Genomic DNA, 16,893 nt, shown 5'->3' on the forward strand with positions numbered 1-16,893 from the left:
ACACATAATGAAGAATGTTTCATACTTAATGTTTTTTAATTGATCAGCACAAGAATTAGACAAAAAATATAATTAGACAAAGATAACCCGAGGAAAATCAAAATCCAGCTTAAGTGAAAAGTTATTCAAACTACTTTATTAAGGGAACAGCTTTGAAAAACTGCATGTTGTATTTACTTGGGTTCTTTTTTTACTTTGTCTAATTTTATAATGTGTTTAATGAACTGAAACATCGACGTGTGACTGTAAGGAAGAGGACTGCCTTACTATTATTTATATTATAATCTGTATAGCACTTTAGAGAACACCTTGCACTTTATTAAAGGCACCTTATCAAGCACTTCATTTAGCATCGCACTTTCAGCATGGATTTGCACAGTTAAACATTTGCACACAAGAAGTTTAATTGAATATTTACTGGGAATTTCAAAATCAGTTGCTAGCCTTGTTTCAGATCCTGCACAGCTGCTCTTCATCTAGGAACGTGGTGGTGTCTGTGAGGAGAAAGGAATGGTGATTGAGAGAACATAAGCTTTTACCAGTAAGGAAACCTGTGTTCTCTCCAAGGTGTTTGGGCAAATGTTTCCCCGGGGTCCAGACACCATTTAAAGGTTCCGGGAGAGACCATGGGTTAAGGGAGTGTGGGGAATCCTTTGTGCTTGGGTTTTTGGGGTTTTATAATATTGGGTTTGGTGTAGGATTAAAGTCTATAATATTTATTAAATGTGAAATGTATGTATTTATTTATTTATTCAAATTGGTATATTGTATACTGTGGTGGAAGGTTGGGATTTAAGAATTCACCTGTGAGTGGAATAATGGTTTAGTCTGTGACAGCTGAAGGTATTTAAGGCTGCCAGCTCTCATTAGAGAGGGTTGATTGTGCTGTGAAGAAGCTCAAGAGTGAATTGTTTTTAAGGAGAGCTGTATGGCAAATAAATATAAGTTTGTTCCACTAAAATTGTCCCGTTTCTCACTGTAAATCCAGCTGCTAAGGGCTGCCTTGTTATAGTGACAAATAAGCAAATAGTTTTTGTCAGCAGTATTGGTGGACATACTTTTTCTACTGTCAAATCTACAGTCTCTACCCCATGTGCACGTGACGTGGCAGCCGTACATGAAGGTCACAGGTCGTAGCTCCTCAGCAGCCGTTATCACTGTGTCTGAAAAACTCTCTGAAGAAGCATGCCACACAAAGGGAGCTCGTCCTCTGGCTAAATTAGATCTGCATTGTTCAGAAATCGACTGAACAGTGTGTGTGTGTGTGTGTGTGTGTGTGATGCTCCCTGTGCTGGCTTTAAACAGCGACTCATAGAAGCACAGGACTTCTTCATCATGCAGAGTGCATGTGCTGCAATCACATGATAAGTTAGCACTTTTGCATTTTTAACACCTACCATAAATAACCTTGTGAGGCTGTGTGTAAACAGGGGCATCAGTGCTACACCAGCATGTGAGTGTGAGTTCAGGTCCAGCTGCTGTACTGTGACGTGATCCAGCTTTTAAAGGCTGCTGTATGCTACATCCTTTCTCTACAGACGTGAACACATCAGAATTACATCCCAGCATGAGACAGAACTAGTCATTAGTTGGCGCAGCATCCACACAGCTACAGGAAACAGCTCAGGCTGCTCGTTTCAGCCAATGTCATGATAAGACAGAGATGGAGACAGCAGGGAAGGTGAAATAAAGACATCATAAAAGAAACACAGGAAAAAAGAATGAATTTTGAAGTAGTGAATTTTTCCATTTTTCTGTTTAATGTACACAAAGAAGCGACTACAAAACAAACAAAACAAACAAACACTGTGAAAATTTAAAAGAGCTTCCACAGGAGCTCTGACCTATCGGGGCATGCAAACTGGAGCTATGGTGGCATCCTGTGGTGCTGGCAAAGGATTGTTTGGTCCTGCTGGTTAGCATGTTACAGTGCATGCCACATATGCTCCATCAGATTCAAATCTGCAGTTTCAAAGCTGGGTCAACACCTTGGCGGGGTGCAGTGTCTTGCAGGCACAGGCTGCTACCATGGGTTGGTGCCTGTCTTTGGTAGGGTTAAATGTAAAAATAATATCTACACGTACAGCAGTAGTCTTAGATTTCTAGCAATACATTGCATTCTAATAACGTGATCAGTATTTGTCATGTTGCCTGTTGTGGTTGTGGCTGATAAGCACACTTGTAAACCCTGTAAACCAGCGGTCCCCAACCTTTTTTGCGCCACAGACCGGTTTATGTCTAACAATATTTTCATAGACCGGCCTTTCAGGTGTCGCAGATAAATATAACAAAATAAAACCAGTACCGGTACCAAAAAATGTATTCATAACACACAGGAAAAGACCCAGGGAAACAGAGTTAATGATAAAAATGATTAAAAAAATAACGCTAAAAACCGATAAAAACCTAAAACCCATGAATTTCACAGCTGAGCCTCAACTCTCGCACGGCCCAGTACTGGTCCGTAGCCCGGGGGTTGGAGACCGCTGCTCTAAACCACAAAAACAAACTTTTTACTCATTCAGCTCTCAAAAACTACGCTTATATTTTGTATTCAAACCGTGCATGACGTGAAAACCCGTCTCAGTTGTTTAGATCTTGCATTTTGGAATCCTTCAAACAGTTTGGACAGACTCAGCCACGGCCCTCGAGAGGGAGCATTATTCTTCTGAATGATGTTTATTTTTGCAGCAGGTATCAGAATTTGATTGCATCCAGATTGAGTCCGATGATTTGCTTAATTTCTTAGCAAAATCAGAGTAAAATCCTTCACATGCAGTGCACTGTACTGCAGAGATTTATTGTGTTAGTTCAGAAGTGACATCCCACTGCAGCAATGGCGTCTTGTTTACCTTCGCCTACAGCTTGGATCAGTCTGTAGTAGAGGAAAAATAAACTCATAGCCCAATGTCAGAGGTGGGAACTGAACAGCCTTGTTATATTGCCTCTGTCAAACTTTTTACAGCACTTTCTGCATATCTATCTACATATACTATATAATCAACAATCTCAAAATACATATAAACTGAGTAATCCACAGTACATGGTATTTAGTGATACCGACTTATCCCCACACACTGTGCTGAGGCTTTAACTTTGTGCCATTGAAAGTGTATGAACAAAAACACTTACAGGGTAGTAAAGATACATAAAGAGAGGCACTTGAGTGAATGCACACACACAGTTCAGGATCACAGTAACCCAAATAGTGGCAATGATATTTATGAGAGCGTGTGAGTCATGCAATCCAAAACAAGGCAGAGTGTGAAACGACTTCTTTAGAGCACAGTAGGTAGAGCACACCAGTGGAGGGACTGTGGGAGGATGGTGGAGAAGCAGCATACCAGGCTGTAAATCTGCTCCATCTAGCTCTTAGAGAGGGTTGAGCATGTCTTCTTCCACAGCAGCTCAATGTCTGGATTTGAGCTCAGGAAGCTGTTTCCATTAAGGATTTGCAAAATATGTCAAAAACATGAAGAAAAAAGTTTGGGAAATTATCGATGTTACTTTAATAACATGCAGACTCCCTCTGGGAAAATGAATAGATTGCTAATGCCAAACTGATGTCAATGATATTTTTATCGTAGATCTATAGATTTAGACTTTACCACTGTGCAACAAATTTCTATCTGCTCAAGGATGTCCAGTAAGGTACGCTACCAGTGAATGAGTTAAGAACAAGTCTGCAACTGGGTGCCAGTTAACCTATTATAGCATAGCAATTTACTATTGACCTTTCAAATAATACTGCATCTTACAGGGTTTGATAAGGTATGGCATTTTCCCAGTTGCCATACGTCACATCTTACTCCAAAGACGATTGCTTAGCACTAACATAAGTGACAGAAATAAGGCCAAAGTCAGTCGATCTATAATTAAGATGATCATTTTTTATAACGTGTTGCTAATAGACATGCCCAGATGTATTAGAGATCAGGGTTTGAACATCCTACAGCAGAATAGCCTTTTTAATTTGCCCTGTAAGCTTTGAGCTATTGGCTCTAGACTAATATAGTAACAGCAGCTAAACTATGAGGTCAGAATGAAGTATGTTTTTGAGAGCGGGTGTGTAACTCAATATGCAAAACCAAATGAAGAGATTCCCCGTCACCTTTCTCCACTGGGTTTGAAGTCTACTGGGCCTTTCTTGCTTTACTAGACTGGATCTGCATTCCCAGATTGAGTCTCCGCTCTTCAAAATGATGCAAATGTAATAAACCTGTTGTAGTTTGTCCCTTTCTCATGAGAACACTTAATGAAGGATTTTGGTGTCAAATCTATCCTAAATAGTATAGGAAGCCATGGTTGAAATGAAATGTAATGGCGATAATGTGTTTTTCTCTATTTTGTCTTCTTTCTCTTAGTTTATTGCCTTCGTGTCTTTGTTCTTCATCCTGGTTTCCATTACCACCTTCTGTTTGGAGACTCATGAGGCTTTCAACAAAATCATCAACAAGACTGATGTGGCGCGAGACAGCAACGTGACCGACTCAGGTCCACAGTATGAGATCGAAACGGATCCTGCTCTTACGTATGTGGAAGGTGTTTGTGTCTTCTGGTTCACCATTGAGTTCCTGGTGCGTGTGACCTTCTGCCCAGTCAAGTTGGAGTTTTTTAAGAGTCTTCTTAATATCATCGACTTCGTGGCTATCTTGCCTTTCTACTTGGAGGTTGGGCTGAGCGGCCTTTCTTCAAAGGCTGCCAAGGATGTGTTGGGTTTCCTCAGGGTGGTTCGTTTTGTTCGTATTCTGCGTATCTTCAAGTTAACACGACACTTTGTGGGACTTAGAGTACTGGGCCACACGTTACGGGCTAGCACCAATGAATTCCTGCTGCTCATCATCTTCCTGGCATTGGGAGTGTTAATTTTTGCCACAATGATATACTATGCCGAAAGAATCGGCGCCAAGCCCAATGATCCCACGGCTACCCTCCACACTAAGTTCAAGAACATCCCCATCGGCTTCTGGTGGGCCGTGGTAACCATGACAACACTGGGATATGGTGATATGTATCCAGAGACCTGGTCAGGTATGGTCGTGGGCGCATTATGTGCTTTAGCTGGTGTGCTGACGATAGCCATGCCTGTGCCCGTTATCGTCAATAACTTTGGGATGTACTATTCTCTGGCTATGGCCAAGCAGAAGTTACCCAAAAAGAGGAAGAAACATATCCCTCAAGCAGTGCAGGGAGGGTCCCCCACCTACTGCAAAGCTGATCTCAACACCACCTGCAACAGTACTCAAGGTGACCTGTGCCACGTCAAAGGGAGCAGGGTACTAGAACGCAACCGTTCAGGTAAGACCATATGTTTAGACAAAGGTCATATGGAAAACAGAACTAAGACGCTTTGTTTAACAGTTAATTCAGATTACACTGAAGGGGGTTGTTTATGTAGTGACAATGAAGAGAATTCATGAGGGACTTCCTTTCAGTTAGAAAGCCGTGGCCATCTGACAGATTCTACTGATTTCCCCATGTGACCCATAAGCTCCAAAGCAGTTTCCCTACAGATGACTGAGCTGTTTTTACAGCACCAATGCCAAAGGTACAGAGAGTGGGAGATAAGCATTCAGACTCCTTGTTTCCAAGTGTTTCTTCCTGTAAGGATTGCTCATTTGGTGCTCAGACCATAGGTGGCTGTTTTTCCCTCCAGTACCATATCAGTAATTGACTCTGACACATCTGATATTGATGGAAATTAATGTTGACCTCTGTATACTCGCTTTCTTTCAATTCTAATACAGACATTCCTCAGGGTTGGTGCTCCCTACTATCTGTTTATTAAGTCCCTGAAACTTACATTTAATAACCGCAGAATATTTCATGATTCATTGACTGGATGCACAAACAGAATCATTCTGCCGTAGTCACCTCTCGGATTTTCTCAAAGGTCATTTAGAATTTAAGGCTGCAAAGATACTTTCCTCTCATGTGTCCTTTAGATAGGACATATAGATACCAGCTTTGTACTGAGTCTGATAGTTCATACAACCCCCAACCCTATGACATCAGAATATGTTGTTGTTTTAACTGTTGTTGGTAATGGCACACATATTTCTTTTCCAAATCATACAACTTGTTCTGAACAATTACATATTTTTGCAGTTTTTTAAATCAAACAATCACAGTGTAATCAAAGTACAGAATTGTAGCTTTTAATTCAAAGAGTTTTACAATAATGTTTGCATTTACTGTTTATGAATCACAGCCATAGTTCCCATTGTCAGAGGCTCAAAGTAATTGGACAAACTAACATAATTTTAAATGAAAGGATTCAAAACAGTCCTTTCAAGTCTGGAGCCCATGGATCTCATTACATGTATATTTCCGCCACTGAGATGCTCTGCTAGGTCTTTATTTAATTGCCACTCGTTTGTAAGTTGTGCCTTCAGTTTTTGGTTTTGCTTTTTTGGGGGAGGGGCTCCTTGCACTGATGTCTCTTTGGATCAAATATAGAGAATTCACCTGTCCAGGTAACATATATGCGAGTTAATTCATTGGAGCCATGAAGGTGCATCTGAAATTAAGACTATGTCAAACAATTGACTCTAATTCCTGAACAGATAATACAGTTTTTGCACCCGTTCAGTTAAAGTCTGCACCAATCACGTCTTCACTGTTTGATTTAAAATCTAATACGTTTGAGGGCACAGATGTATAAATCTGTGTAGCTATGGTAATTGCTAATGCTCCACACTGGTGTTATTTAATCTTGATACTTTTTCATCTTCACCATCCCCCCCAAAAATTGATATGATTCTCCTGCAAAGGGAAACACTGCTATACCAAGGACCTCCACTGTCATCCACAAACTATTAGAACCACGTAAATGTACCAGCCCTTCAATTTTATTACATATTTAATCATAAAAATTGACATGGCCAATTGTGAAACTGTCAGTACGTGTCTTTAGTCCCCAAAGAGGAGCTCTATGACTGCCAGAGCATGTAGTTACACGTTAAGAAGAATGTATTAGCCTGATCTCCTTCCTAATAATGGATGGAAAATGTCACTCAAATACACAGTCATAGCTCTTTTATATAGACAAGGCAAAAGCGACATCAGGTTTTGGCTCTATGAATTATGCTGTTTGGCAGGGTTTTCCTTTTTGGGTAAGAATGGAAACATCAGTCTCACCTGTATCTTTTCACAAGGTTAAAGTAAAAACAGATTTCTTGAAATCTTTGAAATCCACAGAGTGTCGTTATTCCATGGATTCAGATCGTAGTTTCTTTCTGTTGAAGGCAGACATGAGGATTGTAGTTTCATTGCTTGGTAACTTCTTCTGTTGTCATGTCTATGAGGGAAAAGTACCACAAAATCATCAGCTTGGTGTAAATTGCATGAATGAACAAAAGCAAATATGGATGTGCAAATGGATTTTTCTCTCAGTTCTGTCTGTAGACTGCAGCGGGGGCAGCGACCTCACCATGTCTCCTGAGGAGAGGGTTCCCATGCGTAGGTCCAGCACCCGAGAACAGGACCGCCGGAGTGGGGGGACCTGTTTCCTGCTTGCTGCCAGTGATTACACCTGCCCTGCAGACGGAGGGATACGAAAGACAGGTAGTTTAACTGATATGTAAAATTTCACTTTTTTAATGTCATTTAATTCAACATCGAATTAGAACATTGTGATGTGATTTTATAAAGTATTCTAAAAAGCATGCAGATCTGTTGTTTATTGGGAAATCATTGTCAAATCCACGCTTGCTGTTGTGCACTGCTACTGATTAGTTGCTTGAATCATCAGTCATCATTAGTAAAGTTCAGTTTCCTGGAACCACCGGTCTGAATAAACCGCCTATCATTTTAGAAGGTACTATTAAAATCACAGATACTTGTCCAAATGCTCATCAGCTGATCCATGTCCTTAGTGAGTGGCACACCAACATCCCAGGAAGGGAGGAGGCTTTATGTTCAGCCCTAGTCAGCTCAGGTAACGTAACCTGTTGACGTGCTGTCGCGACTCTCCACAGACACACTGCATAACATTTTTGGCCTTTCTAAGGGGCAAACGCATCCCGGCAGCTGACTCAGAACTGTTGCTTTCTTCACAATTTATTCCTGTTTTCTGGTTGCCTGGAAACAGTTGAATACATTTCTGACCCAGTGTCTTTAGTCAACTCATAAACATATTTATAGGGTAGGGTATAAATCACCAATGGATATCAGTCTTATAGCTCTGGCTACCGTTCTTACAAATCCTGTACTGGCTGAGCCCTACCAAACATCATCATCAGAGGATCTGCAGGAAAGAGACGAGGTTTTAGTTTCTGTTTGTAACTCTTGGCCATAAAGCTAATATTTATTTCTAAAGACTGAAGCTAGCTAGGAAGAGAAGCTTACATTATCAGCTCCTGTTAGAATTGATAAATACACTATTTATCAGTTTCTTAAACTTTTTCCCTTGTACCTTTGGTTTTTACATTATTTAGCAAACCATCAGTTCCAATAAAGCAGTTCTTTAAATTTGAGTTTGCAGAAAAATGAAGAAGTCACTTTCCCAAATATTATGAGTTGGAAATAGCTCTGATTGCATGACTGAAATAATGTTTTTCATAAAACTACAGGAATAAAATTCATCTTTATTTGCTGTCAGACTTGCCCTCCTGAATTGCATAGCACATTTCACCTTGTGCCAGTACATTGTGAAAAGGTCAGACTCAGAAAGGGCTTGCTAACACTTTGACCCAGCCTAAAGGTTATTGTTAAGTTTGCACCTGCTGAATTTCCTAAAAGTGTTGTTGCTGTTCTGTATGATATCAAAGGCAGAAAAGGTCAGGAAACTAGTGATGGGATTTCCGGCTCTTTTTAGAGAACCGGCTCTTTCGGCTCGGCTCATTAAAAAGAGCCGGCTCTTTCGCCCCCTGAACCGGCTCTTCAGGTTGTTTTGTTGCTTTAATTAATTTATTATTAACAATAATATGAAATTATGCACAAAAGTAATTACTAATGTAAAAAAAAGAGTGGTTTTATTTATACATGTTTACATATAAACATATGCGGTGGCCCCTAGAGACAAAGCACGTACAAACTCCAAAACACATTTCTAGCGTTAACTGAACTTCCAAAACAGAGCTGCCTACATCACTTAAATTACACAATTGAACGCAATGTGTTTGTGTATTTATACACAAGCACTCATATATATTCAAATAATTTAAAAAAATGTTCATTTACCTGTTACTACCACACACCAAATCCGGTCGTTGGTACTTGCTGGCTTGTGTAGCCACTAGGTAACAAAAGCTCAACACTGCCCCCTAGCATCCTGGAGCACCTCTGTTGTGTTTTGTACGTGTTTTGAGTTTTTATGTGCTTTGTCTGTAGGGGCCACCGTAAATATACTTTTATTTATTCACTCCACATAAAATGTAATAAATAAATCATATAATACAAAAACCAACTAGTCACATTTCAACTTTTAACTATTTAAATTTTCAGCTTTTTCCTTTTAAACAAATTTAAAGTGAAACAACACAAAACACTGCAAACCACAACACAATTAAATATAAATTAAAATATGAAAACAAAAAGAAGATGCATATTCTCTGTCATATGGACCTGCATGAATAAACTTTCTGAATCCTTTATCATCCACAGCTGAAAATAGTTGTGGATACAATACCTTTCTGATGGGAGGTTGTTGTCCCTGGCTCTCTTTCTCTCTCTCTCCCTCCCGCTCTGTTCCTGTGCTACTGCGAGTTTAACTATCGCCCCTCCCTCCTCTGCCCAGCAAAGCACAAGGCTCGCGTGTGGAGTGAAGCGAAAAAAGTGCGAGAGAGAGAGTGAGAGAAAGAAAAAAAAAAACCACGGCTCGCGATAAGGAGCCGGCTCGCGTCGTTCACGTCAAAGATCTGGCTCTAAGAGCCATTTCATTCGCGACCGACACATCACTACAGGAAACAAAGCACATAAATCAAGCAGCTCGCAGAGCAGAGATTAGTTCAGACTGCAGTTTTTTTGATAGATGCAGATTATCTCTGCTAAATAGAGAACATACCAAAATGTCATTTGGATGCTATGTGAAACATATGTCATTCAGATTGCTTCTTCTATTTACCTGCAGAGACATGAATCTTGTGTTAATCTGCAAAGTAAAGTGGAAGTGTTAAGCCTTGGCTAACTGCCTTGTATGGGAAGGTAGCTGCATCTCCAGGAGCCTAGCTGAATATCCGGCTCCTAATGTTATTGCTGTAAAGCCACCTAGCACTCATTGGATGGCAGGCAAATCAGTGCTTCTGTTCCACTGATTATTTTGCTAAAGCACCCATTATACAAGAATTCTAATGAATGCAAATCATTCATTAGGCTTGCTAACAGAGCCTTATTTTTCATTGCATTAAGCAAAAGAAACAACAACAACAACAAAAAACAACTGCTGATGGCTTTGAGGTGATTACTGGAGTAGTCTAACAGGTTAACCTGTCCACATCTTCAGCGACAGCGCATCATGATTTTCAGTGAAGTCAGGTGAGCAGCTGTCCCTTTTATCCATCATGGTTGCAGTTGCCGCCACACTGACGGTAATGCATAAAACATGGGTTCCTTTCTTGTTCCCGCTACCTGTTGGCTCAGACCCAGGCTCTCTTTTGTTCTGCTCGCTTGGCTCATTCTGAAAGAGCCCCAGTTTAATTTGCACCCATGCTCTCAGTGAATCAAATGGTGGTGTATGCAGAGTGGTAATGAGGCAACATTTCCATTTGCTGTTCCTCATCAGCCGATTGGCATGCTCCATCACTGCGCTGGCTGCTGTGGCTTGTTTGGTTATTTTGAACCCAATGCAGATTTACTGATGTGCATCACATGCAGCATTTTCAGAAGTTTGAGCTGTTGTTGTTAAGATGATTGAATTACGGTGTGTCGATTATCATCATCATCAGTATGTGTCTGGATTCATACACACACAGTAACATTTGATACATAATCTAAGACACATGCATGTTGTTCATTTTAAGCTACATATTGTGGCTCAATATATGAATTGGTGGTTTATATGTGCACTTGTTAACTTTAACCGTTCCTTGGAAATTTTATCCATTTCTAATGGGAGAAAATACTAATGATGCTGTCACTGGTGCCACAACATGAACGACTTTTTTTTTTCCTTCAGCCCTAAAGTTAAAGAATTATAATATCTCTCATTTAGCTAAAACTCTGACAGAGTTCACAGAGGTATTTCTCAGGGGTGGAGCTTGCTGTGCAAGTTACCGAAATACAATTACGAAGGAGCTCCGCTGGCTTGCAAAGTTCAAAGAACTTCAAGATACATACAGCTTCAAATGGCAACACATATAATAGATATGCTACTTACTAATTACCTAGCTAACTACAGGGTAGCACGACTGCTCTATTATTAGTTTAAGTTTTCATTACAAGCACCAAGAAACAGAAACACTGTCTACAATATAAACAAAATCAAAAGCTGACTCTTCCGTCCCATATCAACTTTTCATTAAGTAACTAAGCACCACTTTTTCAGAGGAAAGATTGTCAGTAAAGTGAAAGAGAAATGAAGTAGATTCCCAGCATCAGAGGACTGACTACAAATCCCACGAATGTTCCTGTTGTGCGTCCAACACTGGCCTGATCACTGACCTCAGACTCCCTAACCAAAGATAGCTGTGCAGCTTCTTTCTTCAACTTAATTTCACCAAAGCTGCCATCTGTGACGTCGTGCAGCTATGAGGGGCATCTCTGATGAAATTATGGACATGTCGCTGCCGCTGATAGAGAGGAGCAGCCACACGCCAGTAGAAACAGATAACCTTTACCATGACTAATTCACTTGTTCACTGACCATCCACGAGTTAGCAAACCTGTGGTCCAAGATGCTGCAGAACAAATCACAGAGCTTTCTTTTCTGTATCAAGATCTGCAGATGTGGGTCAAAGCAGGAACAAGTTCATTAAAGCAGAATGTTTTCTTAAGAATCTACTTAAAGGAATATTGATCTTTTTAAATGACAGCATTTCGTACTGTTGAAATTCAATATTTCATCTTAAAAGTTTTAAATAAATAGCACAGCTGGCCAAACAGCAAACACAAGTGAGATTCAACTCTGACATGCTAAACTGCTGGCATTGTTACATTTTTGGACCCTAAAGATAAAAAACATGAATACTGTGCATGGTGGGGCTTTAAAGTCTTCCACTTTTTCATCGCTCAATTTTAAAACATTTAGACGATTTGATGTGGCATAGAGATTCTCTTGCCATCTGAAAATATAATATTATTGGGCAATAAATTGATATAGTAGTGCATTGTTCAACAATAAAAGTAGCCTTCTTTTCAACATCTGCTGTGACGACAAGGCTACCAGTAACTCCCTGCTAGCATAGCATGAATGCAGCATAAAGAACAGCTCGGGTTTAAAATGTCGCCACACAAACTTATTTTGTTTCAGAGTAGGCAAAGATTTAAATAAAGAGAATTTAATTTAATTATGCATCGATTTACTGCAGGAACTAAAGATGTGAACAGCTATCGGTGTATCCAGTGTTGTTTGTATTTGTTGTAGATGTAATGGATTTCATATTTCAGTTACTTCAGCAACAATATAGATAGTTTGCACTTAAAGCAATCTTAAGAAGCACTTTTGAGCCAGTCAGGTTGTTTCTTCCTCTCAAGCAGCTCCAGGCCTAAGAATTTCAATATGCTTTATGGCCAGTGTCATGAAATGTGCTGTACATGCACTCACCATACAGTATGCTACTGTTGCTATGTCTCACTCCTGTCTCCTGTCTTGTCTCGGTTCACTCGGCTGGCTCGGATTTGGATCGTTGCCTGCCTGCCTGCCTGCCTGCCTGCCTGCCTGTGTGTGTTCATGTCCTGTTCCTGCACAACCACCTCCACCACCACCACCACCACCTTTGTCGCCCCCCTCATCTGAAGGCTATGAGAAATCCCGGAGCTTAAACAACATAGCGGGCATGACTGGCATGGCTGGTAACACTCTGAGGCTGTCTCCTGTGACCTCGCCCTATGGATCGCCCTGCCCGCTACGCCGCTCTCGCTCCCCTATCCCTTCCATCCTGTGAGATGTCCACCTCTGGACCGCTTTGACCCCAACCAACCCATATCCGTTCCACTAACAAACCACATCCCTCTGGCATCAAATCCGAACTCTGTTTAGTTCTTGTGACTAGTGGAGAAGTACTCCACCATCGTAGCCAAGAATCGTGTAAATGTCTCGAGTAACCTGAGCAAGTTCTGCGCTTTTCCTTCGAGGTACATCTGCTTAGCTCACATTCATCTCCTGATGTACCTTTTAGCTCGATATTATCATAATGTGAGTCTTGCAATAAAAAAACTGTTACTGGTGGCTTCAGAGGTAGCAGCCATAACGTGTAATAAAGGACATTTAATAATCAGGGATATTAGATGTTGTTATATTTAGATACCTTGAAATAGATGTGCTTCCAGAAAAAGAAAGAGAGATGTCACTTTGTTTTAACCTCACACAAACTGTGACTTTGTTGATGGTAAACTGTGTTATAATTGGGTTGGAGTTGGAGAGGAGGGGCAAGTCGCTTTTCACCCGCTGTTGGGCCTGCTCATGTTTTTGCATGGATCATCCTGTAACCATCGTCTTCAAGCAGCGTGCACAGAGGAGGGGAGGAGAGCTCGAGGATCTGTAGAACAGACTTGGAGTTGTTTCTAGAAAATGTTGTTATGTTGGGATTTAGGCGAGGGAGGGCGTACCCGACTCGTACCATGTCTCATTTTGCCATTGGCTTCAGCAACAATCCACGAGGAGACTGAAAACACAGAAGCCCAGCTGGGCGTTGCTTTCTGCTCATTTGCTGCTATTTCTGAATAACTTTCTCCTCCTCTGTGTCTAATTTTCTTTTTCCTCTGACGTAGTGCCACCAAATCTGTTGTGTTTCTGGTTGTTTACTCACAGATAACTGCAAAGAGGTTGTCTTTACTGGTTTTACACAAGCAGAGAGCAGCGTTCTATCTTAATGGCTTGAAGAAAGGCACCGCCATAGTGGAAAGGTAAAGGAATGAGGGTGCGGTGCCATCTCACCCTTTTCTTGGCTATTTTTCAGTGTGTGTGTGTGTGTGTGTGGGGGGGGGGGGGGCATAGACAGGTAGCATTTTATTCATGAGACAATGTCCACAAAAAATAAATAGATGTACGTCCCCAGACTACACAGTTGAAATTGAAGCTAATCAGTCTTTTTGACAATGACAGGCATAAACTGCCTCTGCGTACCAACAGGTGTGGGGAAGCAGACGTAACCATGCAGCAGTGTGCCTCGCCCATCACTACAGTGTGTCTATAGAAGTAGCAGGAGGTTGCTAAGCAACTGGCTCACAACTAGATGCATCTTCCACGTAGCTCGGCAAAAAGTCAAACTATCAGAAAGAGGAGCTTGTCTTTGTCTTTGCACCTAGTTATTGATTCACGCCTTACATGAACGACCCCAGCACACAGACGAGCCTTTAGAAATAAAATTTTGTACTGTTTTGATTTTTGTGCATATATTTTTAAACAGACAGCGTGTGCATGGTGAGATCTGATGCATTTCTTTCATCCAGACATGTGTTTATATTTTATTTAGACAATTCATTTCCTATTTGAATAACAGTGGGATAAATTGTCATCAGTATGAGGACCTATTGCAGTGGGAAGACCTCATTTGGAGCCATAAGGCCACGCCTACAGGACAATAAGGATGAGGACGCACCCGAGAGCCACTGACTGACAGGCTGTCGGTGAGCAGACTGGACGACTCACAAAAAATTCTTATTTTGAAAAGGAGAAGAAAGCAAACTGGGCTCGTCCTTAAAAGAGACTATCTAGTGTGTAGATTCTGCTCCTGTAAATACAAAACAACACAGCACATCTGGGCCATGTGGCTCTGTCCACACATCTGTCTTTTGATATAGCGAGTCAGGTACGAGGCGGCTCGCTGCTACGTTGCGCCGTTGACACTCTGAGTCGATCATATTTCTTGCTGTGATATCCCTCCTTGCAATAAATGTATTGAGACGCATCACTCGAGGCACTTTGTGTTCAAAACAAGGAGTGTGTTCATATATGAAATTCCACACCGAGTATATACAGTGTAGAGAGGCAACGTTGAACAAATGTGACATTACGATCATCTCTGCTTTTGTTTCTCTCTGTAATTTCAGTAGGTTAATTGCTGCTGTGTGTAACTGTGTGTGTGCGTGCGTGTGTGCGTGTCCTAATAATCCAGGGTAAGGTCTATAGCTTGAAAGGCCCGGTCAGAGAAGACCAGCGAGTGGACTCGATGCTGTCACTCTTGTACATTTAGCACAAACAGAAATGAGACAGAGCTCCCCTGTGATGCAGTGCCGTTGTAGAAGTCCCCTCTCTACCCTGCGTTAGTGCTGCAGACGTTCATCTCTATACAAACCAAATTGTTCTGACCAGACTATTCCTCATGACTCCTGGTGGCTAACAAAAATAACTTGATTCTTCCAGATCTTTCCCCTTGTGGGGGTGAAGCAAACGTGTAGCAGAAGTTTGCCAAGTTATACAGCGGGACTTCTAGAATGGCTACATCTGCACCGTAGCAATCCCACATACCCACACAATCAGATTGGATTCGCAATAAGCACCCGAAAAACAAAAGCACCGATCCACACTGTGATTTCAGGAGCCTGTTAAAACAGGAAGGTGAAGGAAAACGAGTGAAAAAGCAGCTGGAGAAGCTGCCAGGCGAGATCTGAAAGTGGCACAACCGGCACAGTTGTAGGCTAGCTGTTCCAGTGTCGCCCTGAACCCACCATCCTCCTCATGTAGTACACACGCTGCTTCACTCTTTGAATTGACAAAGGGGTACCGTTCTTCGTGTATTTCTAGGATGATGTTATAACTTGAAAAAAAAGGTGTTTATTTTTTTGAAACCAGAACATGTATTTTTGTGTCTTACTGTGGAGTACTTTGCTCTTTCCTGTAAAGTCCTGGTAGTCTGATGCTGTGCTTCTACATCGTGTCCTCCAACTGTCAGGCTTTTGATCCAAGTTCATGTTTCGTATGTTTTACTGTGAGCATAATTCTAGTTTTTGTAATTCTGTATTTGTGGAGCCTTTTGTTGGCAAGTGCATGCTGAAAAGAAAAATCATTATGTCAAATTGTAAAAAAAAATAAAATAAGATGACATATTGTATATCACGTTCAAAACAATGTGTATAGAGTAAAGGTAAATACTATGTGAGAGACTCACATAAACTATTTATCTTTTAACAGATGGTCTCTGTCTTTGCTTAATTTCACCTATTTTCTTCTTGGTTGTCAGAAAAACACAAATGTGTGTTTAACCTTCACGCACACCACACAAACCCTCACTTTTCATATAGGAGTCAATCGTCTCCACTTTTCTAAATAGAAAATCGACTTATTTCTTTTGATAATGCTTAACTTCACCTATTAAACCACCTTCAAACTTTCCCCTTTACATTAGTGACTCAGGTCTCTGCGCACAGAAAAAAAAAAAATCTAACCTGAATTGAAATTAAAATTAAAACTTTAACAACCTGTTCCACAGTGTTAGTCAGTGACTGGCTGCTCCTGTATGGGATCAGAACGATGCCGCCTTATCCCACAGTCCAGCCAATGATGCGATTCACATTCGTATATACGCAGCTAATCAACGTGGTTGACAGGCTCTGACAGCGTCCTCATGTGCCGGAGTTTTAGCGAGCAAAGCGGCTGATGTGGAGTGAAGCCAGGTTAATGACAACGTGTACAACCATTGGAGATGTGAGCAGGACAGACGGAACAACTGACGGACAAAGTGTGGACTTTATACCAGATTTTAAATTGTGTTGATCGGCCACGTAAAACCAGAGTTATGATAAAATATCTGCAATGTTTGTTTTTCTTCCTGAATACTGTCGTTGTTTATATTT

General features: G+C 41.0%; 1 protein-coding gene across 7 annotated transcripts in view; it reads left to right on the plus strand.

The window, feature by feature from the left end:
• The window catches only part of kcnc2 (potassium voltage-gated channel, Shaw-related subfamily, member 2), a 123,414-nt gene extending 107,236 nt beyond the window's left edge, over positions 1 to 16,178 (plus strand). Inside the window, exons 2-6 of one of the 7 annotated variants that reach the window (XR_013972203.1) lie at positions 4,365 to 5,298; positions 7,396 to 7,566; positions 12,898 to 13,233; positions 13,910 to 14,004; positions 14,601 to 16,178. Coding sequence is in view for 3 of the 7 variants with exons in the window: in XM_080886866.1 (XP_080742992.1) it covers positions 4,365 to 5,298; positions 7,396 to 7,566; positions 12,898 to 13,043 (1,251 nt within the window). In the remaining 4 variants the exon portion in view is untranslated. Of the gene's footprint in view, positions 1 to 4,364; positions 5,299 to 7,395; positions 7,567 to 12,897 lie in introns of all 7 variants that reach the window. The other 6 variants (XR_013972201.1, XR_013972202.1, XR_013972204.1 and 3 more) reach the window with 6 other exon arrangements.
• The last annotated feature ends 715 nt before the right edge of the window (positions 16,179 to 16,893 follow it).

Source organism: Rhamphochromis sp. 'chilingali' (assembly GCF_963969265.1).
Source record: "Rhamphochromis sp. 'chilingali' genome assembly, chromosome: 7".
NCBI classification, from domain to species: Eukaryota; Metazoa; Chordata; class Actinopteri; order Cichliformes; family Cichlidae; genus Rhamphochromis; species Rhamphochromis sp. 'chilingali'.